Source organism: Lupinus angustifolius, chromosome LG09, assembly GCF_001865875.1.
Source record: "Lupinus angustifolius cultivar Tanjil chromosome LG09, LupAngTanjil_v1.0, whole genome shotgun sequence".
Lineage (NCBI taxonomy): Eukaryota > Viridiplantae > Streptophyta > Magnoliopsida > Fabales > Fabaceae > Lupinus > Lupinus angustifolius.
The window spans coordinates 19327317-19353668 of record NC_032017.1 but is presented as its reverse complement, the minus strand read 5'-3'; the positions used below and the strand labels follow the sequence as shown (position 1 = coordinate 19353668).

The following is a 26352-nucleotide window of genomic DNA, read 5'->3' as shown; positions in this document are numbered from 1 at the left end:
AAAATATTTTACACATTATTGGTTTTCTGTAACTGTGTGTGTATTTTGCTAGAATATTTTACTGCGTGGGGCATCTTAAGTAAAACACAAATTCACAATAAACAAATATAGAAATTGTGAAGTCTAAACATTTGTTCCATATTCTTAATTAAAAAAAACTGTTTTTATTTTTTCGATAGATTGGGTGTTCATCCAAATAGATATGCCCATAGATATTCATTTGATATAATAGATGAATTTGAATTCATCAATTATCAACACTATCCATTAAATTATATCTATTTAAATCCATTAGTTCTAACAGGTAGATTTGAATGAATTGAATTTGGATAGATTCGAATGAATTTTGGATTATGAATAATTTTGTTAACCCTAAAATGGTAAGTTCTTTGATACAAGTTGAGATTACAGGACAAATAATGGGGCTGGGTAGTGGGGGTGATATTTGTTTCCATCACACTACAATGTAGTAGTATATGTAGAGAATTTTGGATCATAGGTTGGGGTAAACATAAACTCAACTTTGACCCACCCAATTGTAATCTTTAATATGTATCAAGTCTAGTTTTTGAATGGAAATTAAATATTTGAAAATGCTCTTACAAATATATTTTTATTATGGTTCCAAAATGTTTTCCCTCCCTCCTCAAAAATAACTATACAACAAAGCCTTCCATCACTTCTCTCTTTTTTTCAGAAAAACTACCACTTGCCACTTCTTAGTGAAAAAAAAATCCAAAAGTTACATGTTTACTATTTTCATATCATATTTCCTTAAAAGAAATACAAATTTATCATTTCCATGTCACCGGTGCTTATAATTTTACCCCCTCTTAGGTCGTTGACTTTCTCATTTCTAGTCTTCAAATAGTATTTTTTTTTAAACAAACCTTCTTTGCCAAAAAGTTGAACTGAAATATCTTTTCTTTCAAAACAAAGTTCACCATAATTTTCAAAACAATAAAAATGATTTTAAGTTTTGGTTTTACAAAAATATGACTTACTACCACTCCTACGAGAGAAGATTTAGTTGTAATCATTAATCCTAAATGATGTAATAATTTTTCAACCAGGGTTGATATAATGGTGTAAGGTCTCACTGGATTCTTAATATCGAGAGTTCGATATCTGTGAGTAATATTTATTGGAAGATGCATCCACAAATCTCGAAATATATTAATTATTTACGCAAAAAAAGTAAATAATATCATTGGTAGTACAAAATAAAATGTAATAATTTTTCAAAAACCACAACCTTATTAAAAATATATAAAGTGATTAAAACCCCTAAATAAGTTATTTATATCCCACTGCCGGTGTTGTTATACACGCAACTTCAACGTATCGCCGTTATTATTTGTGGGGCTTCTTCTACTTTGGTTTTCATGGCCATGAGTGTGATTTGTTGGAGCGTACCCTATCAACATAACTATTTTCTTTGTTTATTTATGCATTTGAAGGCAATGACGATATCCTCAAGGGATAACAAACAACAAGGGTTCTTTGTCAATAGTAACATATGGGTTATTGCATCCCCACTTTATGTCAACCACATTTTAGAAATTGAAGAAGTTCAAATAGGTTAATCTCTAGCTTTTAACAGGAGGTTACCCTCTGGTCTTAAAAATAATGTTCATTATATGTAAATATTACTAGTTATATGTATATATATATATATGGAGAGATATAGTTGATCAAGCTCATCTGCATGTTTTACTTCATCCATTCATTAAATATTCTTTATGTTTGGTATATGATACTAAAATTTCCTATATTCGAGGGCACCCATTCCCATTTGTAATCCACTAGCTCAATAATTTTTCAAGATAATATAGTTTTTAATTGAGGATAGCAAAACGTTTACCAAGACAAAAGGGATAAGCTTAAATATGTGATTCTGTGAGACACACAGCATGAAAGCTCAAGATATAAATGTTTATATAAAATTAACTTTATAAATGTAAAAATAAAATTAGTACCATATATGGGGTTCATAGTTAAACTAATCATCAATAAAAGATTGAATACCAACTCATGAGTTCACGAAGCAATCTTAATAACATCGAATATTTTAATTATATGTTTATTACTATTTTCATTACCATTGTTTCGCATATTAGTTTTTTAAAACAAAAAAATGTATCGATTGATAAAAAAAAGAAGGAACCTGATCCAATAAGTGCAGGACCCACCTCCCATTCTTTTGAATATTTATCTACTATCATTATTATACACAAATTTCCTACAAAATGGAATCATGATTTTGTTATGTTGCAAACCATTTCTAGATGTTCTTCCAAACACTCACATAAGCACTTAATTGATAAGATGAGTTAAAACAAGCATAAAATAAGTTCTTACATGATTGTGAGGTGAATTATTTACACATCAAAATTTGAAATTATATATATCCATTTTTATCTTTTGATTTATTTTCTTTATATACATGCAATTTAACAAAAATCATCATAAAAAGCAAGAACATCAAATGATGTTCCTGTTATGTTGTACAAGAAACATTGCTTCCTTATATACAGCTATAAATGACACTCAAATCTGATTTACAGTACAAGTGAATAAGCTTAATTATCAACCTAACCTTTTTTCATCCTTAGCACAAATGAAGGAACAAGATGAGACCCCTCAACTGCCATATCTTGTTAGAATGCACACATGTCCTAATTTTTGGGCATATGGAGATAAAACTGAATCACTATATGTGTAAAGGATAATATGACTATATGAGTGTCATGAGAGGTCAATATTGAAGCATGTTCTAAAATCATTTTATGGATGGATGAAAGTAAAATATATGCTCATACCAAAGATAATTTATGTCTCCTATTAAGTAAAAACGTGATATGTGTACTATTTTGTTTTGTTTTAAAAATATTTTTTTATAGAAAATGATTAAATATGACACATGTCATATTTTTAGTATTTGTAAAGAGATAACTTATCTCCTTACATCATGAGATACTTTATTCCCTTTGTATATTTCAACATGAAACATTATAAATTTTATCACACAAAACAAAAACCAGAAACGTTGCATGTTACAACTATATTCCAATTACACTGATCAAACCATTACAATAAATTTTAAAAACATAATTACTATGGTCTAAACAAATATTCACTTCTGATTTTTATTTAGAATAAACTTACGTTAGGTATGCTTTAAATATTAATTTTTGTTTGGAAAATCATGGGCTTAGAGCTTCTTCGGCTTTGTGTCTGATGTAGTATATATTGGTGGTTTGGCCAATAATTTGGGTCGTTGCCTATTATTGTATTTGCTTATTTGTGTTTTAGGCATACCCACACTTTCAGATTAAAGATAAAAGATCTTCATAGAAAAAACGATAAGAGGTCAGAGATTAAAGATTATGTCATCCCTTTGATTCATTTGCTCAAATAAATAATCACATAAAATAAAATTATTGAAATCAAGCAATGACACAATAACTCATTGTTTCCATGTGCACAGATAACAGCAACTAGATTATCACTTTTATGCCTTTATCTCGGTTTAGTTGGAATCTATCTACTATAAATAATTTTTACACTGTTAATAAATCATGCACAACTTATATGTTAATTATCATTGATTCACAAACAAAAGTAATATAAATGAATGAGGAATAATTTTTTTAAATTTTAAACTCTACTACAAATATCTTCCAATGAGATAATCATATTGTTGTGGGAGTTCTTTCAAGCCATAATACTCAAACCTGTAATATTATTCAAAGGAAATCAAATATATTCCAATTACCAACTTCTGTTAATCTAGACACTTGAGTATTAGGGTGTCCTATTATTTCTAAGAAATGAGAAAATTTTTCTATGAAACAATTTTATATATTTTTACACCTTCTTCTCTTCTGTAGGAAAAGAATAATTGTAACTGTTTATGTTTACTCTTAAAAAATATCTACTCATTGAGCTAACTCACTATTCTATTTAGAGCTGAGCTAAAATTACATTTGTACATACAAGAAGGGAAATAAATTAAGGAGTTGAGAGTGTCTTTGTCAATCAATCTATTCAGAAATAGTGGATCCGTTAGGGAAATTAATATAAAGATAGTTGGGTTTATTCAAGGGATTTAATATGTATACACTGATAGTGTAAATATTTTTTACACTGACACTCAATCATTCATCATTGATTTATTAACCACCATTGACTCTGAAACAAAAGTAATACAAATCAATGACGGATGATATGCTAATAGTGTAAAAACTTTACACTGTCAGTGCACAGATTTTAAATTCTTATTCAAGTGTGAAGTCTCACATTGGATATGCGTGGAAGAGTGAAATAGTTTATAAGTAGGAAATGTTCATGAAACTAATGTCTTAATGTTTTGGTTCAAGATGTTGGGTCTCACTTGTGACTCTTAGATGAATGGAACTCCCAATGGTTGGAGGCTCCCTAATCACAGTCTAGTCCAAAATAAGTATTTTGAATTACCTCATAAATATATTTCATGTTTTCAAATCTTTTCTTTTATTTCTTTAACTCTCTTAAAAACTAAACAACTACCTAATAGACGAGTACACATTTGATGTACTACGTCATTAATCATTTGTTGTGATTGGTTAAAAAATAGTCAATTATTAATTTTTTTTAACCAATCATGAGTCAATGGTACATGCAATGTGACTTAATTTGTAGGACAACTAATGTAATCACTTAATAGACATACCAAAGGTCATAATTCATTCTTAAAATGTGAGAACCACACAATAAATTGCAACCAAATAGTGGAAAAAGAACTCTACGTAACCTCTAGAAGTCACTAAGATTGCGATGCAAAAGAACGATATTGCTGAAGAGGTGTTTTCCACAAGTACCATAGATGACTAATTCATTCAATGGACAAGGACTTGGTCGTATTTTGGAAAAGGAGTTCTGTTTTTTTTCTTCTTATTTCTTTTACCATGGAAATAAAACACGAATGTGAATTAACCAAGTATATGGGTAAAAGTCACTAAAAGCATAGAGAGTAAACAATAGATGAATTTCTTATGCAATGGGTAAATAGTTGAGTTGGGTTTCATTTGCACAACGTTTATAATTGATCCTGCCATATATATGAGATTCTTTTTATTGATATAGAAAAAACTCATTTAAAAGACATATTCTTTGCCCTTAAAGGTTAATCTGGAGTTGTCTTATTGTTAAAGAAAAATTTACTAAAATTCACAAAACATGTATTATATGTGGTTGCCAAAAAGGATAAGTGCTCGAATATTCTGTCTTGTACTGTGTGCTACATGATTTTAGACTAACAACTAATCTTATTGTTTTTATTCGATTGGGATATTTACTGATTCCTATTTCATTGAAGTTTTGTTTATATTTGAATATTGAAAGAGAAGAAGATGATAAAATTAGGTATGGTTCTTATCCGTTTCCACATGGAAACGCGGCAAATATACATTGAATGACAACAACAGGTTCAGATTTGATGAGGTGTCACAGAATGGTTCTCTTTCTATATAATTATCTATTAGGACAAAATATGATTCTCTTTCATGTTGTCCTTTTAATATTTTTTAATTTCTATATAAAATGATGTAATAGTAGATAATTACCACAAGCACATTAATCATATCTCTCATCTTAAATTGAATAAATACAAAAAATGTAATATAAATTATAGCAAATAGGATAAGAAAAAATTAATATAAAATACACTTAATAAAAAAAGTTATAATTCTCTAAATATATAAAAACTAAATACTTAAGTATCATAAAGTAAAAGTATATGTATGCAAGCACAGAGTATCTACAAACATGTTAGTAGATATCTTGCAACATGTAATTGAGTTGGCACTTCTTACCTTTTTAATACATTTACTTATGGAAAAAGATATAAAGTATGTGTATAAAGAAGCCTTATATGTGAAGAGTGAAAAAGCAAAAGTTTTTTTTTTTGAGTATATGCATTTTCACTGCAGCTACTTGATTGGGCTTGATAGATCCCATAACTACTAGTGACTTTCACCAATTTGATTATCAATATGGATTTAATAACATTTCTATAATACTAGTTATGTGGTAAGTATTGTTTAACAATGCGGAATATTGTTTTAGGAATATAAATTATACAATTCATTGTTGAAAATTCAATCCCAACAACACTTTTCAACCCACTTTCCAATATCAAACTTCTCATTTAACTTAGTTAACCAATATGTCATAACACTTAAATTTTTGTTTAAGTCCTATTTCCAAGAATGATTATAAAATTAATATTCTTTAAACAATATCATTAAGATATTTGTTAACATAATTATCTCCACATACTCCATTCTTCCCTATATATAAGGTGTTTATAACAAATTCTCACATATTAAGAAAATTAGGTTAGAGTTAGCAACTCTTAAATTTATCATATATATATATATATATATATATATATATATATATATATAATTTCTAAATTTATATATATTAAATAAATAAAATGAGCCTAATTGATAAATTGACAAAATAATTTAACTATTTAAATTAAATAGTTCACGAACTCCTACCAAAACTAAATCAATTTGAATTGATGAGTCAAATTAATCAATTCACTAATTCAAATTGAGTATAGAATTTGAGCTGAAAAAATAACTTATATTGAACACAAATTGAGTTTAAAAGTAATACATTTTTTAATGAACTAAGCTTAAGTTTGACTTGCTGTGCAGCTAAAACAAAGAAGGGAGGTAGCATAAGCAAAGTAAAAACCCACATTTGATTCTGCATAAACATAGATAACTCTCCCAACATTTGGAGAATTAACAAAGTACAGACACACATTTGATTCTGCACATGCAGAACATAAATAAAGTAGTTACTGAATTATTGAATTGATCTCTGAAACAATATCAATTAAAAAAACTAAAACAATATCATATATAATATATATAGATATATGTATCCTCCACTCCAGCCTTATAAAATTGGCATGGTTGTGACATATATGTTTGATGTCATTATTTTACAGATCATGAGAGGTTAACTAAAAGAACTGATTCCTGGATGCAAAAGTCTGTCCAAATCTCCAAGAAGAAGGAACCACATTGAGAAAGATGAGTGTCTTTCCATCAACCAATGTGATCTTGAATGAAAGCCTTTGGTTTCTGAGATCTGCATTGCTTTGCCAGTTAGCACCCCAGTTTCTGTGCAATGGTAACCATGCTCCACTTCTTGATCCTCTGATCCACACGCCTTTCACTTCTCCACTCCCACCAACGTTGGTTATCATCACCATGTTGAAATTTGATTGCCCCTTCAACGTGAACCTTACTCCCCCTCTTCTTTTGCATCCCACCCTTTAATTCATCATGTAAATGAACACATAAAATTATGAGTTCATGGACCAATCAAAATTTCATGCTACCAAGTATATATTTAGTTCAAACAGTTTTCTTTTTATTATTTACCTTTTATAAAGGACTGGAACAATGCCTTCATTGCCTTGTCGTGCAATGCGAAAGAAAGCAGGCATAGACATATCGAAGTGATGGTGAGGAGGGTCACACCACCCTCCATGGTTGTTTGGAGGGCAAAAGTTAGTGGCAGTTACAGTCACACTTCTGCTTCTAAGGCACCACTTTGGGTCTAACCTGTAGTCACATATCACTTGGTAGCAAGCACCACAAACCTCACCACCTCTGAAAAGCATGGTGCTCACTGCCGCAGTGTTCACCCCAAAACCAGCATGGAAGGTATCATCATACCCACAAGCTCCCCCTGGAAATTTATGCAACATTTAATTAGACACAAAATTCAATTCCAAAATAAAGAACAAAATAGGATATAGTCCCAAAAAATTTCTGTCCCATATATTATAATTTTTCTATTACTATAAAATAATATAAAAATATTAATTTTTGTTACTATAATTAATCTTTATAATTAAATTTAATTTTTTAATTGGGTGGGTATACCAAATGATCCCCATCCAACAAAATATTTGCTTCATGCTATAAGCAAGGAATAATGAAGGCTGAATTTCATGTATAAGTGTATGGTATATCGGTAGTATGTGCAGTTCACTTCGTAATGGAGAACTTATAATTGACATTTGGCACAATTAGTTGATATAATGTATGTTATGTATTGTATACTTGTATTATTGTATTGCATTATTATTAAAAAAATAGGTGAATTGAATGTTGATGGAGCTGAGATATTCTCTAATTTAAAAGTAATATAAATTTTGAATCGTTAAAATTTTAAAATTTTCACATATTATTTTATTTAAAATACTATTCAACTATATGTTCATTATGTTGAGTCTACGTATAACTAATTAACCCAAATACAATGTTCTCACATTGATCTAGGGATCCAAATTCACACACTAATAAAATGTAAACTAATATTCATACATAACTTACGATTCCTACTAGTATAACAATGAGTCTTACCAAGGCTAGTGGGACTTAGATTGGCCCCATAGAACGTTGCATGAGCGTTAAGCCAATTACCGTTAGCTTGTACGTGGATTCTAAATGCAGCGAGAGCAAACAAAATATACAAAAGAAAACTTGAATAAATCACAAGATGCCTCATTTTCTCACTAAACTATATATATATATATATATTAACATTTGAAAATTACCATTTCATTCACTAATGGGATAAATGAAAGGTTTATTTAAAGAGAAAAAACGTATCTACTCACAATTTAAAAGTTTTATACATTATTAATTTATTATCTACTATTTATTTTTAATCATTATTAAAATTTTAAAAGAGTAATAAAAATGGATATATATAAATCTTTATACTGATAGTACAAAATATTACACTCTTATGGAAATATATAGGGAAAATATATATAATATAATGATGAATGATATTATGTAAGGCCACATAAATATAAAGTGACTTATATTTATTTATAAAAAACTTTCTAAAATAATACTTTTATTAAACTGTAGCGGTATACAGAAATGCAAACATTTCCTTTGTTTCTAAAAAGCATTTGTAAAATTTACGTTTGATGGAAAACGAAAACCCCGTGGTTGCTATAAATACGTGTTAGGAGAAGTGTTGGTTGTACTAAGACATTGTGTCTTTATTTCCTTAAGTTCTCTTATCTTTTTCACTTCATTCATTATATTACATTCTTGTTCCATCACATAACCTTATACCATAATACCATAATACCATAATGTGTGGTATACTTGCTTTGCTTGGTTGCTCTCATACCTCCCAACCTACAAGGGTTCGTGTCCTTGAGCTTTCTCGCAGGCAATCATTCTTTACTACTTTTAACTTTCTTATTATTTCTATTCTAACTTTCATTTTACATATAAAACAAACTATTTCGCTTTGTTTTTTAAAAATAAGGTTATACGAGTATTCAAATTTGTGTTAATAAGCCAAATCACTGTAATCTATCCTTCATACTATTATACTTCATCTGACTAGAAATAATTATAACTAGAAAAAACTCATAGAACTAATGTCTTAATGTTTTAGTTCAAAACGCAATATCTCCTTTGTAATTTTATACTCTTCTCATATTCTAGTAATAATATAACTTCCCTGGTAGCTGGAGAGTGCTGGGTCACAATATAAATAAATTTTTAACAACTATTTTATATATGTTGTCTCATTTAATTTATTAAATTTTTTATAATTGGCTAAAATGCAATAATCTTAATGGATAAATATTTGACACGTGATCTGATTTTATGTTACATGAGTATAACAATATGAGTGTAAAATCTGTATACAGGCAGTATAAAGATTTATATATATGCACATTATTATCCACTCTTTATTTGGATTATTTTTTTTGAAAAGTTAACAATAATTAAATATCAATGATGGATGATACAATAACATTATATAAATCTTGTACACTATCAGTACATACATCTTTTTCTCTACCAATATAATTGTAGAATAGAATTAATATGGTGTATTTAAAAAGGAATATAAATTATAATTGATGTGCAACTGTGACATTAGCTTAATTGCTTAGTGGCGGTATAGATACCAAATATCCATTTAATTTTGCGGGATTCCCATCTGAACAAGACCTTTGATAAGATAGGTGACAAATAAATGAAATATATTCTAATCAGATCACTCAGTCAGATTAAGATAAACAAATGGCGTGTGGGGTCCATGTTGAAATGCAATTATTGGCCATTTTTAATTAAAACCAAAAAAGAATAAAGATTGAAAAATAAATATTATAAGGGGCTAATTGGTCTTAGAGTTGCATGATATATTTTTAGACATTGGATAAAGATCCTTTGAATCATGTTGGAGTAGTTTAAAGTGAATAAGTAAATGTATACTATCTTTAACTAGTTAAAATGCATGGATATCTTATACACTTTAGCTCATAAGATCGATTAAGCTTTTTATAGGGTCTCATCATTAATTGGGTAAGTACAAACTCGACTCCGATCTATCTCACTGTGATTTCTAATTATCATTGATTGTTGATGTAACTTATACACAGATTGAAGCACCGTGGTCCAGATTGGAGTGGGCTTCATCAACATGGTGACTGCTATTTGGCTCATCAACGATTGGCAATAGTTGATCCTGCTTCTGGTGATCAACCTCTCTTTAATGAAGACAAATCTATTATTGTCACGGTAGACCAACATGTCCAACATTAATTATAATTTTTTATCATCACCTCATTTAGTTATTAGTTTTATACTATCATGGTGTTGGTAATTGTACTAAGCTAAAAATATCTAATAATATAACTTTATCCATTTTAAAACAAGCTTACATCAATTGACCCGTTATTATAAGTCTCGAGTTTCAACATTTGGGACATATGATCTTTGTTCGTACACAAGTGTTTGTTGCTTATAATGTGTAACCACAATAAATTATGATTTTTGAAAATTGCCATGATTGTAAAAACAGGTAAATGGAGAGATTTACAACCATGAAGAACTCAGAAAACAACTTCCTAATCACAAGTTCAGAACTGGAAGTGACTGTGATGTTATTGCTCACCTGGTTAGTCATGTTTAGTATTATTTTCAACTAAATTTAACCTTGTTCATGATATTAATTGTTATCATTAATCTAAAGAAACTTTAGAACATGGGTTCTTTCATTAATTGATATTAGTTCTAATAAATTGCTTTGTTATTGATGTTAATCTTTTCAATAGTATGAAGAACATGGAGAGAACTTTGTGGATATGTTGGATGGTATCTTTTCATTTGTTCTACTGGATACTCGTGACAACAGTTACATAGTGGCTCGTGATGCTATAGGGGTCACTTCTTTGTACATTGGTTGGGGCTTGGATGGTAATGCTATAATCTGCAATATAATTAGTACAATTCATGTGTTTTGTTTTAAGTTTGTACTTGAACATACTTGATCCCTTGAATAAAATTGTGACATGTTTGGATTGGCACTACTTTGTGATACAGGTTCTGTGTGGATTTCATCAGAAATGAAAGGGTTGAATGATGATTGTGAACATTTTGAAGTTTTTCCACCCGGTCACTTGTACTCTAGCAGAGACAGCGGGTTCCGGAGATGGTATAACCCTCCTTGGTTCTCTCAGGCTATTCCATCAGCTCCTTATGATCCTCTAGCTTTGAGGCATGCCTTTGAGAAGGTAAGATTCTTAAAAAGGTTAAGTACATATAAGGAATTGAAAGTTCACCCAACAAGTTCCTTTTGCCTTGAAACTTTTTCATGAGTAAACAGCTGATAAGGTCAATGTGATTACAGGCTGTGATTAAAAGGTTGATGACTGATGTTCCCTTTGGTGTCCTACTATCTGGAGGTTTGGACTCTTCCTTGGTTGCGTCCATCACTGCTCGCTACCTCGGCACCACAAAGGCTGCTGAGCAATGGGGATCAAAATTACATTCATTCTGCGTAGGCCTTGAGGTGCATATCTATTCAAAGTGATGTTAAAAAGCCGAACGGGCTATTACTGCTAATTGATTTTTAGATTTGTAGTTGAACCATGATAAAATCATAGTTGATTTGGATAAAGTTTGAACTTAGAGCGTAACTAGTTAAGGATGTGACCGGTTCAACCAACTGATCTAATCTAATTTGTAAAACATCATTGATTAAAAGTTTGTATGACATTGCATATGTAGGGGACTGTATGTAACCAAACATTTAATTTTGTTTTAACCCTTAGTCATATTTTATTGAGTAGGGTTCACCGGATCTGAAGGCTGCTCAAGAGGTTGCAGACTATCTAGGAACTGTCCACCATGAGTTTCAATACACTGTTCAGGTATCTACATAAAACAGTGTTTTTAACCTCATAATTTGAGCTCCTTCAATTTATCAAAAATCATAATAAATAGTCAATCTTTCATAACATGGTGTATGCAGGATGGTTTAGATGCCATTGGGGATGTTATCTACCATGTTGAAACATATGATGTGACTACAATTAGAGCAAGCACACCTATGTTTCTAATGTCTCGGAAGATAAAGTCCCTTGGTGTCAAATGGGTAATCTCTGGTGAAGGATCTGATGAGATTTTTGGAGGGTATTTGTACTTCCACAAGGCACCTAACAAGGAAGAGTTTCACCAAGAAACGTGCCGCAAGGTCGTAGTTTTATCATGCTCAATTGCTCATTGTCAAAACAATATAAGGGGTTGAAGTACATGTGTTAATTACTTAATAGATATGCTTATCAAATGCAGATTAAAGCACTGCACCAGTATGATTGTCAGCGAGCCAATAAGTCAACATTTGCTTGGGGTCTAGAAGCCCGAGTTCCATTTTTGGACAAGGAGTTTATCAATGTGGCAATGAATATTGACCCTGAGCACAAAATGGTATGAGTAACAAGAATGTGATTTGGTTGCATCATCACTTAAAGTTGGACATAGTTTTATTAAGCTGGTATTCTCTTTTAATATGTTCAGATAAAACGAGATGAAGGGCGCATTGAGAAATGGGTTTTGAGGAGGGCTTTTGATGATGAAGAGCATCCTTATCTGCCAAAGGTACTCTGTAATTTGCTGCAATGTCATAGATTTTATCAAGATTAAACTAACATTTAAACATTTTATTTCTTGCAGCACATTTTGTACAGGCAGAAGGAACAATTCAGTGATGGAGTTGGCTATGGTTGGATAGATGGCCTTAAAGCTCATGCTGCAAAACATGTATCAAAATCCAACCTTTCTTTGTACAATTCAGGAATGTGCTATCATAAAATTACTGTTGCTAATAGTTGGTTTTTGACATATTCTCCTAGGTGACTGATAAAATGATGCTTAATGCTGGTAATATCTTCCCTCATAACACCCCAAATACCAAAGAAGCTTATTACTACAGAATGATCTTTGAGAGGTTCTTCCCCCAAGTAAGTTAATCAGTGAACTCCTTAATTTGAAACTATAGGAGACATGCTACATTTATAATCGGATCATAGTATCATGATATCATAAATAAAATCATTCAATTGCCTTGTTCATCCACTTAACAGTTTAAGCTTTTGGTAGACTTGGTTTCTTAAAAGACAACACAATTTAACACGCGGCTGATTCAAAAACTTGTGTTCCTTAATTTGGTTTTGCAGAACTCAGCAAGGCTCACTGTTCCTGGAGGACCGAGTGTCGCTTGTAGCACGGCGAAAGCTATTGAGTGGGATGCTGGCTGGTCCAAAAACCTTGACCCTTCAGGTAGAGCAGCACTTGGAGTGCACATTTCAGATTATGACAATCAGAATAACCCAGTCAACAAATCTGTAGAACATGAGAAGATTATACCTACTGAAGCTCCTCTTGGTGTTGCCATTCAGGGCTAGTATGAGCTGTGACAAGGAATAATTGCCAAGAATGAAGATAATAAAAGTGCAAATTTTGCCTGCTTATTATTAGTTTGTATCCAGGCAGAAAATGTTGCAGTTGTTTGATTGTGAATGTTGTGATTTGAACTCTTATCTAATGTATTTGGTTTCAAAGCTAAGTGTTTCTTTTATCAGTTTATTATGCATGCAAATTCCATTATAAGTATTGTAGCAGCAGAAAGTGATTGAAATAGGGACTGACCAAGCCCAGTACTGAGAACAAGGGAGTGATTGCAACTTTTTGTAACAATATCACTAATAAGTACAATTTAGCCAATAAGATCAATTTATTTCCTCATAATCTAATTAATAAAAAACCTCGAGTTCTAATGAAAAGAATGAGCCAAACAATGTTACTTTTATATATAAAGATAAAAATACTTGCCAAAAGCAATTCTAAGAACATCAGTGGCCATAAAGATAAAGTGATTACAACTAAAGTACCAATTGTGCATCTATTTTTTTTGTTCAGATGCTACTTCCTAATTTTTCTTTGAAAGTTTTATTTGTTTTCCTCCTCTTTCTGAGTTCAATACCTCACTATTTGTTTTCCTTATTCTATGCATATTATCTGTTTTGTTTTATCAATATCTTCTGCTTGGTCTTCCTCTGATGCTGAACTTGACTTATCAAACTCAATTCTACATTTAACAGATAGAATATCAGGTGCTTTAGGCTGGTTCTCTGCAATATGAAACACCAAAATTGCAATCAAGTTATTATAGTGAGGAAAATTATCACTACTTAAACTCAAAAGCAAGAATCATAGATAGTCAAACCAGTTGTTAAATCTGAATCTGGTGATGGACTCCTTGTTAAAAACTTTTGGCACATGATGGTTTCCGGAAAATCTAGGAAAACATGGTCCAAAAACTGTGTTCTCTCAGAACTTGTCATCCTCACAAAACCAAAGGACTTAGTCCATGTTTCTAGTGTATCAGGAACAGCAGGCAAAACTAGCCTCTTCACTCCCAAATTCATGAGCATCTGGTGAAATGAAAATTTCAAGTCAGAGAATCATACCAAACTTGAGATAATTGAAGCCACCAATTTCAATACAAAGATGAACACTACATCAGAACTGATAAAAATTATAAGAGAAATAACTTATTGGAGAGAAAAGGGCAAGGTAAGCGTGTGGAAAAAACGGATAAAGGCATATAGGATTGTGTGATTGGAGGAAATTCTTCAACTTCATATGTCCAACCCTGCTTCTTTATCTTTATGAAGCAGATTGTTGAGCAGTTAAAGTGATTGCCCAAAATGGAAATTACAATGATGAGAAGCTGATATATGTGACACAATTAATGATAGGATAAGAAATCGGATCAAAATTGGTGATAATTTTACTTTAACGCCTTCGGAAAACAATACAGTAGAGAAATAGAAGAGATGATAATAGAAAATTGGCCAAAGTGCATGCATAAGACACACATTTGTATGATTCTACGATTACCTTTTCAAGTTCGTTCATCAAAATTCGACACATTCCAAGTCCCCGATACTCAAATCTTGTACCTACAAGAGGTATTTCTGCCACCTTCTCTCCATATACCCTAAAAATGTGATGGCAAGACACATGACAATGAAGTGACATAGTATAAAAAACTACAACAGGAAATGCAAGGACAAAATCATGCAAAGCCTACTACTTGATACTTATTAGTAATAGATCCTTTACTTACCTAATATTTGCCACACTAATCAATTCTCCATTTCTCTCCAGAAGTATGGTGTAGAAACCATGGTAGTTTGATCTTGGAAACTTGGACCTATAAAGTTTTCCAAAGTACAGATATAAGTGGCCCAAAGAATATAACAATAACACAGCATAATTTAGAGTCAGATATATAACCACAGACAATGTAAATATGATAGGTGGGTGCAATCCCTTAGAAAATGGTATGAATGTGAAGGGACTAAAATGTGCAAATGGTCTGAATCACCTACCAAGATTATCCAAAGATTACAAATTCCCTTGTAGCAGAGATGAGAATATTACGTTGGAGGACTAGACACACTATATAAGATAAAATTAGAGAAGAATGCATTAGGGAGAAAGTTGAGGTAGCTTCTATTGAAGAAAAGATGGAAGTCTTGGAGGAGACCGCTAGAACCTCTAGTAAGAAAATTAGAACAAATAGAGGTTAGTCCAATATCTAGAGGCAGAGGGAGGCCAAGAAAAACTGTAGGCGAAACGATTAGGAAAGATTTAGAGAACAATGTTTTGTCAATTAAACACTATTTACAATAGAGCATTATGGTATCGTTCGATCCAACCAATCACACCAGGTGAGATTAAGACTTAGTTATTGGTGCAAAATTCCACTCAGGATGCTTCAAGTATGAATTATGAGTATGACTCAAACACTATATGCAAAGAATGCTGATAAAATATTAAGAATGTGAAGTATAAGTATTTCTTACCATCTGCTGAATATAACATCTTCAGCGAGATCTCTAGTAGATGAAGGGCTATGTACGGGCTCAAAACATTCATGCATCACTGAAACTGCAACACTGAGTTTGCTATAACACTCTGCCAAGAAGTCATTTGTAGTATTATGAACATCACTACTCTCAGAGTTGACATACTTCAGCAATGTCCAAGTTAGATTGTCCCCTCCCACTAAAATTGGCTTTCCTAATAGTTTATTAAGGCCAGTGTATATCTGCAAACAATAGACACAAGCAGATGTCGCATTAACCGTCACATCGAACTTAAATTCCTTCTGCTTATCATGTCTTTACACAACCATCACCAGAATCATGTGCACATGTTAATCAAAATTATTATGGGGAAGTGAAGTAATTAATAATTTAATTTCAATGCGATAAAGAATGGTAAAGTAATGCTTATAAGGAATGTAAAATCAGAATTAATAGAAGAAAACAGCTTGAAAGTAGATAAAGCAGAACAACATTCGCAAAACTGGAAACACAGTGACAGAGGAAAAGCAGGGAAAAGGGCATTTTTGGTGCCTTGTTTGAATCTTCTACCATGGCATTCAATAATGGCTTCAGATCCATGGCTAAGCTACTTCGTTCTACCGAACCGCGCTGCCAAATTCAGCATCAGTGAGCAGATGTTTCCATTATGCTGGCATGAAACGTATGGGAGACGGACATGGCCACAATGATCCATATTATATTCACGCAAAACACGTGTACAACTTGAACAGGACCTGTCTTTGTTCTTCCCTTGTTGTGTTCAATGCCATCAGCATCGTGTTGCAGTTCCTGTCTATGCACTTATTTTCCAGCAAAAGAAGACAGGTCCTGGCTAACTGATGCATTTGCAGCAATAGAGAGCTATTGGGGGATCCTAGACTATGTAACTGATTGTCTAGGTTATTGCTTTCATATTTCTTAATGTTTAAACTCCTAAGTCGATGTTGGTTATAATAAGCGATGTGCCTTTTATTGGCAAAAAAGGTTGATAAAGCAGAACTAGCAATTCTTCATGCATGATATATTAATTTTCTTCTAAATATGGAAGAAAAAAGGGAGGTGGATTTAATGTACCTGTTCACACTCTTTTCCACACAGACATTGTTCTAAAGGCAGATATCCTCTGGATTGATCTGTCCTGTTTCTCAGACATCCAAGATGATCTACATAGGATTGAAAAATATGATACCATTAACATTGCATTGCTAATCAAACAATTGCAATTATGCACACACACAAAAAAAAAACACCTCACACAAAGTGAATATACATATCAGCGTACATTTATATTCACACTGAGAGCACGTAAGAAAACGTCCTTCCTCAGTTTTTTCCGTTGTGATTTTGCGGCAAATCGGGCAATGACATGATGGACAAAACCAGTCACCATCAGGGATGTCCTACACGAGCAGAATGAAAACATTTCAAGGAAAGAATTTAGGTCCAAGACCAATTATTTCTATGTAAGCACTAAGCACTGAATTGAAGTAATCACTAGAACAAAATAAACAAAAGAAAATATAACAATAACATAGCACTTAGTATGGTATTATTGAGAAGGAGAACAGTTAACGTACCTTCAAACCAAGACACTCCTTATGGAATGCAGACGGGCATTGGTCACATAAAATTAGATCACCACCAGATTGGCAAACAGAACAACTATTTTCATTTTCATCTTCACACAAATCAGTGCTTGGTTTTCCTATTGTTCCACTTGCCATGTCATCATACATGACTTCTTTCTGGCAATCTAAGAGCGACCTTCCATCCTTCAAAAAGATATTATCAGAAGGGCTGCAGTTAATACTTCCAGTAGCATGAGTAGCAAAGCCATTAAGACCATATATCTTGTGACAGCAGCTGCATTTGATTCCATCACGAGTTATCCTCCCTTCAGCCATAGGAGGATCCCTGTCTCTATCTGCCCGGTAATAGACCTTGGATCTTGACAAAACCATGTTTTTATCTAATAACCAAGATATGACATTTCGGGGTATTGGAAGGGAGCTACTAGAGGCAAGCACCGTCTGCGCCCTTTTGCGTGGTTGTAGCACACGTGTAAGGGATCTATTGTACTGACCCTTTGGTGGGGTGGCCTTTGAAGTCTTCAAGCGTTTATGCTTTGTATTATCAGCTGATCTGCTTTCCGTCAAGGGATCTGTAGTATTGAATTCTGTTTCCTTTCGAAACAATTGGGTCACACACTCCAATATATCATCATCTTCCTTGGTAACGGCTGAGACATTCAGAGTTCTCATTCCAGCAACAATCCACTTAGGAATGTTTACACTGAGGTAAACTTTGCATGCATCCTGAAGTGTTTCCAGATGTTCATTTTGTGGAGACTTGTACAATGCTCTCCTTCTGTTTCTATTTGGGTACTCAAGGATCCATCCTTCTGCTAACAGATGCTTTGTAGCTTTCAGTCTCCATTTTTTTCTATCGTCCAAGCGGTTCTCTATTGCATAAGAATAATATTTCACAACAGCTTCGGGACAATGTTCAGGTTCAACAATATCTTTAACAGATAGTGATGTTGCAAGCATCACAGGACAAACATCTTGACCCTGGTCCTCGTGGGGCCGGTCAGTAAGCATCCTACTCTGCAGACAGTGTGTGCTTGACTCCTTTTGCAAATAGTTGCATGCTTTGAGCAGTGAATTGCAAACAACTTGGTCCTGTGTATCAGCAACAGGTGACTTGTACCTGTATCGTCGCAATCGCCCTAATGTTTTATCTTCAGTGAACTCAATTGTCCATCCAAGATAGGCAAGATGCTTTCTTACATTATCCTTCAAAAGCTCCCTGATGGTCTTGCTTTCGCTGCCAAGTAGGTATTGTTCAATAATATCAGGGCAGTAGTGAACTTCAGGCATTTCCACAGGTTGCCAACATATGTTCCTAGAACGAGAGCGACTACATTCTCTATTCTTTTCATAGCAGAGTATACCTGACATTTCCTCTTGACATTCCGGCATGACCACCTGAACTGGAGATGCATGTTCTTCCAGAACAAAAGTTTCCTTCTCTGGGAAGGTCATTTTTGATTTGGCCACAATAGCCTTGTGTGATTCATCAACTTCCACATTTGAATCAGCATTAGCTGAGGGTTGCTCTGCTATTTCTTGTGAGAGTTTTTCTGGAAGCTTTAAGATGTGCAAAACTTCTGATACTGTTAGATCGGTGTATTCTTTAATGATCTCCATTACTGGCTCTTTCCACAAGTCCTTGATACTGCAGGTCCAACCCTGGATTCTGTCAAAATAATTTCTTACCCTTAAGTCATAATAAATTTGCTTGATTGAGACAGGAATATAGGATTCCTTCGCAATCTCTTCAATCAACTCAAAGAATACCCATTTTCCTCTTTGCTTCCAACCCTCAGAAACTTCATCCCAGTCCTGAGTGATCCGCAATTGCTGAACTTTCATCTTCATTTCATCACCCAGATCCGGGAAGAATACGCTCCTCTCCTCCGTTCCATCACCAGAATCGAATATAACTCCTTCCCACCAAGCTTCCCCATAATTCGCATCAACACAGACACCAAATGAAAGGTCACATTCCCTAATCTCGACCAATGGAGGGATTGGTCTGACGATGCCACGTCCATTCCGATCTGAGGAGCTAACACTTTCACCATCCAAAACAGCAGAAATTTTCACAACTTCCACAACATAATCTGATCTATCATCTTCTAAAATATTGTCATATCTTATATGGCGCTTTTGCCTCCCACAATGGATAACTGTCCCTGAGTTCCATGAACCTAGAAACCCCACTTCCATACTCCTAACCTGAAAACAAAATGAAATAAAAATTACTGGAAAATTCAGCTCAATAGATCACAGAATTCATGTTTCTCAGTTCTCACAGGAGTAATTTCGAAAAGGCGGGTGATAAATAAGGGAAATATTGGGATTTTTGAAATCATATTGGTTCCACATTGTGTTACCGCTCTACATTGTTACCATAAACAGTGCCAAAATTCAAAATTTGCGTGAACCGGCAAAAATGAAAATTCAAGAGGCGGAAAAACCAAACAATCCAAAGGGTAAGTGTGCATCCTATTGAAAACCCTGAATCAACAACAAACATGAAATCAAAGGATCATAAACAAAAACACGAACACAAACAAAACAACAGAAACCATATAAAAACATAGATAATTGATATAACAAGATAAAACACAAGCACAATTGGGTAACCCATTTTACAAAAAATAAAAAGTCTCAAATGAAAAACCGAAAGAACACAATGTAAAGCACACACAAAAATTCACAAACCCATAAATTCAAATATAAAAAAGATTATATCTTTGTAAAAAAACAGAGACAATAAACAACATTACCTCAACTTTCTCATTAACAAGAAGCTTCTTTTTCCTAGACATTCCTCTTTTACGCTTTCTGGTCCCATCAGAATATACATCATCAACCGCCATGATAAAATTCTGAGACATGATAATTCAGTGGTAACAGTCAAAGCTGAGAAGAATGGTGGATAGATAAGCGAAAAAATGGATCAAAACAATGCAAAAGATATGAAAGAATGATGAAGGGATAACAAAACAAATCCAAAAACTGAAACTGAAACTGAAAATGCTACGTCAAAGAAACAAACTCAGGTATTGTTTGGTTCTTTAAGTTTTTATTTTAATCCTTAATATTATTATTAATTTATTATTATTTATTATTATTTATTATTATTATTTCATGATTCGGTTTTTGTAACTGAGAATGTCAATACTTACTCTCACCACTCTTGAGTTATAATATATCAGGTATCAAACAAGAATTTGAATTCCGTGTTTTATCCTCACATTAAGTTTTGGAACCCAAATATTCTGTACCAAAAAATTTATATGTTTCTATACCGATTTAATATGATTTGTCTAGCGATAGATAATATATCTCATTTAATTTTTTATTAATTATCATATTAACATATTTAGGTGTTTGATAAAATTTAGTTGGGTTCGTATAATAAAGAATTAATTCTAAGTTTTGTTCTTCTCATTTGTCTCATTGCTCCACGTGGCACTCCGTACACGTAGTCTTTGGTTGTTTTGTTTTGTGCATGTCTCTTGCTCCATTGAATGAATGAGTTATCTGGTGCGAGAGAGTGGACGGTGTGGGTACTTCAAAGGAATACACCTTCTTTTTCACAATTATTTCGTGTATAATCTATTTGTAATTAGTTGAAGAAAATATATTTAAATTAAAAAAATTTGTGCTGTTTGATTGTTTGATTGGTACAAGCATTTGAACTTGGTCTAATTGATATGTTTTGAAAGCAATTTGGGATGAAAGCCACATTTCATTGTAAATCGCAGTCAAATTGTGTATCTTCTATGATCTTGGCACAGCCCTTTAATTAATTATGGCAAAATAAAATAAGATACGTCCAATATTTATGTATCTTTGACGTGGGGAAAATATGTAAAACGACTGTCAAGATTTTAAAAAGTGTAAAAATTAATGTTAGAAGTGACTTCCTTAATTTTCAATCGAATTTGTTAAGTTTGACTTTACATTTTTATATCTTATGTTACTATATCACTCATATTATAATTGTAGAATGAAACTCAGATTTAATATTTTATCCTATTTTATATATATTTTTGGTTTTAGGCTACAAATTTGAAAGTCTACTTTTTTTCTTTTCTATTGAGTACCCTTTACCACATTTTGAATAATTAAAAGTATTTATTATTTATACTTTTAGGTAAAAAAACTATTTTTTCCTTTGAGGATATGTAGCTATTTCTCTATAACAAACTAATATATAGAGTCATGTTACTTTTCTCGAAACAAGTTGGTTGAACTATTTTTATACGAATAAAGTAAAATGTTATATTAATTACGATTAAATGTTTATTGTTAATATAACACCAACATAAATTTTATGGTTATTTAACCCTTAAAATATTTTTAAAATATACGTGTTTAAAGAAAGCACAATAACTTTTTTGTAACAAATTATGTTTACAACGACAAATCTCAACACATTTAATTTATAGAAACAAAAATAATATTTAAGACTATTAATTATTATACATGCAGTTGGCTACTCTAATTTCCATGTTTCACTCTAACAAGTAATATATATAACGTTGTTATTGGAGAAAGAAACTACATTAAAATATTGGAGTGAATGATTATACATGTATGATTTAATAAAAAAATTCTTACGTTCTCAATAAATACAGATCCGTATGAATTTAGTTGAGGTACACGAAAAATAATAATAATAAATTTAATAAATTACCAACAGGTGTTAGTTCAAATGATAGATGTTTGATCCATCTTAAGCAAAGTTTCGAATTCAAATTTTATGGATGAAAAAAATGTTTGAGCCCCATATACATGTAGAAAACAAAAAAAAGTTGGTATCCTCTTCGGCTCCACAAAACAAAATTATATCTGAGTATGGGATGCTATATCCATTTTTAATACTAGTTGATTTCCTATTTTATTATCTATTTATATCTTTAGTTTTTTGCATTTATTTTCACATTATTAAATTGTTATTAACGTGTTGTTTTGTTAATTAATAATTTTTTTATCTCATAAGATTTATTTGAACTCGTGCATCTTATATTAATTCAATTTTATAATATTATTGATTTACTTTGATTCCTTAAAGATTCAACAATTGAAATTGAAGTGAGCCTAAGTTGAAAAAATAGTTTATAATAACCAAATTTTATTAACTCGAGCTGAGATGAATATATTTAACTTGTTTAGCTAACCTAACCTTTACTTGAATTTAATCAAATGAGTACCTAATTTGTTTTTAAAGTTTATTCAAATGTGCAAACTAAGGCCCTTTAATCTAGGAGTTCAACTCCTCTCCAGTACGGGAGAAACCAATACTGGAATATGTGATTGAGAATGTTATATTAATTACGATTAAATGTTTATTGTTAATATAACACCAACATAAATTTTATGGTTATTTAACCCTTAAAATATTTTTAAAATATACGTGTTTAAAGAAAGCACAATAACTTTTTTGTAACAAATTATGTTTACAACGACAAATCTCAACACATTTAATTTATAGAAACAAAAATAATATTTAAGACTATTAATTATTATACATGCAGTTGGCTACTCTAATTTCCATGTTTCACTCTAACAAGTAATATATATAACGTTGTTATTGGAGAAAGAAACTACATTAAAATATTGGAGTGAATGATTATACATGTATGATTTAATAAAAAAATTCTTACGTTCTCAATAAATACAGATCCGTATGAATTTAGTTGAGGTACACGAAAAATAATAATAATAAATTTAATAAATTACCAACAGGTGTTAGTTCAAATGATAGATGTTTGATCCATCTTAAGCAAAGTTTCGAATTCAAATTTTATGGATGAAAAAAATGTTTGAGCCCCATATACATGTAGAAAACAAAAAAAAGTTGGTATCCTCTTCGGCTCCACAAAACAAAATTATATCTGAGTATGGGATGCTATATCCATTTTTAATACTAGTTGATTTCCTATTTTATTATCTATTTATATCTTTAGTTTTTTGCATTTATTTTCACATTATTAAATTGTTATTAACGTGTTGTTTTGTTAATTAATAATTTTTTTATCTCATAAGATTTATTTGAACTCGTGCATCTTATATTAATTCAATTTTATAATATTATTGATTTACTTTGATTCCTTAAAGATTCAACAATTGAAATTGAAGTGAGCCTAAGTTGAAAAAATAGTTTATAATAACCAAATTTTATTAACTCGAGCTGAGATGAATATATTTAACTTGTTTAGCTAACCTAACCTTTACTTGAATTTAATCAAATGAGTACCTAATTTGTTTTTAAAGTTTATTCAAATGTGCAAACTAAGGCCCTTTAATCTAGGAGTTCAACTCCTCTCCAGTACGGGAGAAACCAATACTGGAATATGTGATTGAGAATTTTTAAAGAGTTTTTATTTATTTTTAATAGAAAATAACATGTAATCATAGTCGTTAAAAAAAATTGGCAACATATCATCATCCTATCCAGTACTGATTTCTCCAGTACTTGAGAGGATCCATTTCCTTAAGTTAGTTGTGAATTTGTAGTTTTATTTTTCTATTTAATTTTTAAACTAAATTGTCGTTATAAAAAGTAACTAAAATAAGTCTTAATTATGTTTAAAATCACTTTTACCTTAGTTTTCAACCAAAATAAATAAATGAATTATAGTTTTTATTTTAAAAAGATCACTCTACTACCATTGTGGCGGCCAAAACAACCATGTCACCACCCTAACCACAACTATCATTAACTCAACCAACGTCACCACTATTATTGTTAGTACCACCACTATCACCACCTCTAGCAACCATTGTCATCGTCAACCACCACCACCACTTTGACCATCGCCACCCAATAAACAATTATCGTTACTTTGAAAACTGTCATTATTACCACCACTCAACCCACTACAATGCATTTCGCCAGTAACACCACTTTGATCGTCTTCATAATTACAAGAAAGTGATACTTATGACACATGTCCACATCGTATGGACAAAAAATGACTCTTATCACCTTTCTATGGGTAGGATAGTTTTTAGGATGATGTATTTTTTCTTGAAATTTTTATACCTTTTTCCTATAGTATTTTTCATTTGCTAAATTTCTTTTAAGGCATTTGATTATATTTTATTTTTATTTTCAAAATATTTTTTATGCATGATGAAGGCAAAAAAAAGACCCAAAAAGAAAAAAAAATAAGTGGAAAAAAGAGAGAAGTTATCTCATTTAGTACAATCTAGATGAAAACTAGTGACTTAAATGGGCAGATTTGTAGTGAACACAAATAACATTTCATATTATACATTGTCATGCAATCATTCGAATAGAATGTAATATTTATACATAATTAATATATCATTTATCATTTTTCTTGTATGAATTAATGATGATTAAATATAAATAGTAAATATATCCTAATAAGAATATTAGTAATAATGTGAAGAAAAAAATGTGAACAAAACAGATCCAGCTAATCTTATTCATTCATGATATTCTAGCATTAATTTCTCACTTTAATGGAATCTGTCATGTTTTCCGTTTCTATTGTTATTTGACCGTTTTATCATGATATTTTTTATTAACTCCTTTGACTAGATATACACACACTTCGCATTTTTATCACCTACAAGGCATTTTTTGTGTGCATTTAGTGTCAACATTTATCCTAAAATAATGACACTGACCCAAATAAATGAGGCACCGGGTTCTATTGAATGCGAAGTATTGTCACACTTTGACCAAGGTTGCTTCTGATATTTCACAAGAACTTATAACTTATCATGAAGAATTTTTTGGCTTGTAGATTTAGGGATTCTTTTTTACTCTGAATTTTAGTTAACCTTTTTCATTAGCAAAGATGTTTTGAAATGAAAAAGGTAAATTTATTAAATGAATAAAGATAGAATAAAATATAATTGAAAGTCTACCTTTATGCAATTAGTTTGACTAAATAACTAAGTTCTATGATGAAATTTGCATGATGACTACCTCTTCAAACTATGAGTGAAGATCAATTTGTGTCATGAAAATAAACTGGGGAGTATATAGAAATTGTGAAAGGAATTTAAGGTGGTGTTTTTCCACATGGACCATGATGATTAAGATGTTGAGATAGAAGCTTGACTTGGTCCAATTGATCTATGTTGAGAACTTGAGATACATGTATGAATGTACGATTTGACCCATTTAATAGGGGGAAAATGTGATAATATAAAGTTTAATAATATTTTAATACCATGAATATTTGGTGTCATATTGTATAAAATATATGTATAATATCAATTAATGTCTCTTTACAAAAGTACCATTGAATGTATGAACTCTAATCCATAAACAGTTATCAAACCTAATCCCAAATTCAATATATATGTAGCATATGAACCCTAATTCCCAAATCTATTTTGCAATATCATCATCAAATTATGCATAAACAATGATATTTTACAATTATAAATAATTTCCAATCTTTACTTAAATAGAACTTGTTATAGTTTTATAATCGA

General features: G+C 31.5%; 3 protein-coding genes across 4 annotated transcripts; 1 reads left to right on the top strand and 2 right to left on the bottom strand.

The window, feature by feature from the left end:
* On the bottom strand, window positions 6764-8589 carry LOC109357024 (expansin-A12-like). The gene is made up of 3 exons (XM_019600708.1): window positions 8439-8589; window positions 7449-7758; window positions 6764-7337 (listed from the first exon to the last, which is right to left on the bottom strand). Exons 1-3 carry the CDS (start codon window positions 8581-8583, stop codon window positions 7025-7027), a joined length of 768 nt encoding a protein of 255 aa, XP_019456253.1. The 5' UTR covers window positions 8584-8589; the 3' UTR covers window positions 6764-7024.
* LOC109357023 (asparagine synthetase [glutamine-hydrolyzing] 1-like) lies at window positions 9060-13962 on the top strand. 2 transcript variants are annotated; one of them, XM_019600706.1, is made up of 13 exons: window positions 9061-9267; window positions 10496-10634; window positions 10918-11013; window positions 11171-11312; window positions 11439-11629; window positions 11746-11907; window positions 12188-12268; window positions 12370-12591; window positions 12690-12824; window positions 12915-12995; window positions 13071-13157; window positions 13250-13357; window positions 13574-13962. In XM_019600706.1, the coding sequence occupies exons 1-13, from the start codon at window positions 9188-9190 to the stop codon at window positions 13799-13801; spliced, it is 1752 nt and encodes a 583-aa protein (XP_019456251.1). In that variant the 5' UTR covers window positions 9061-9187; the 3' UTR covers window positions 13802-13962. The 2 variants fall into 2 exon arrangements, with proteins under 2 accessions (XP_019456252.1, XP_019456251.1); XM_019600707.1 differs by lacking the exon at window positions 13250-13357 and having other exon boundaries at window positions 9060-9267; window positions 13565-13962.
* Window positions 14168-20964, bottom strand: LOC109357022. Its single transcript, XM_019600705.1, has 9 exons — window positions 20649-20964; window positions 17872-20094; window positions 17577-17694; window positions 17369-17457; window positions 16271-16515; window positions 15529-15615; window positions 15300-15399; window positions 14623-14830; window positions 14168-14527 (listed from the first exon to the last, which is right to left on the bottom strand). The coding sequence occupies exons 1-9, from the start codon at window positions 20757-20759 to the stop codon at window positions 14397-14399; spliced, it is 3312 nt and encodes a 1103-aa protein (XP_019456250.1). The 5' UTR covers window positions 20760-20964; the 3' UTR covers window positions 14168-14396.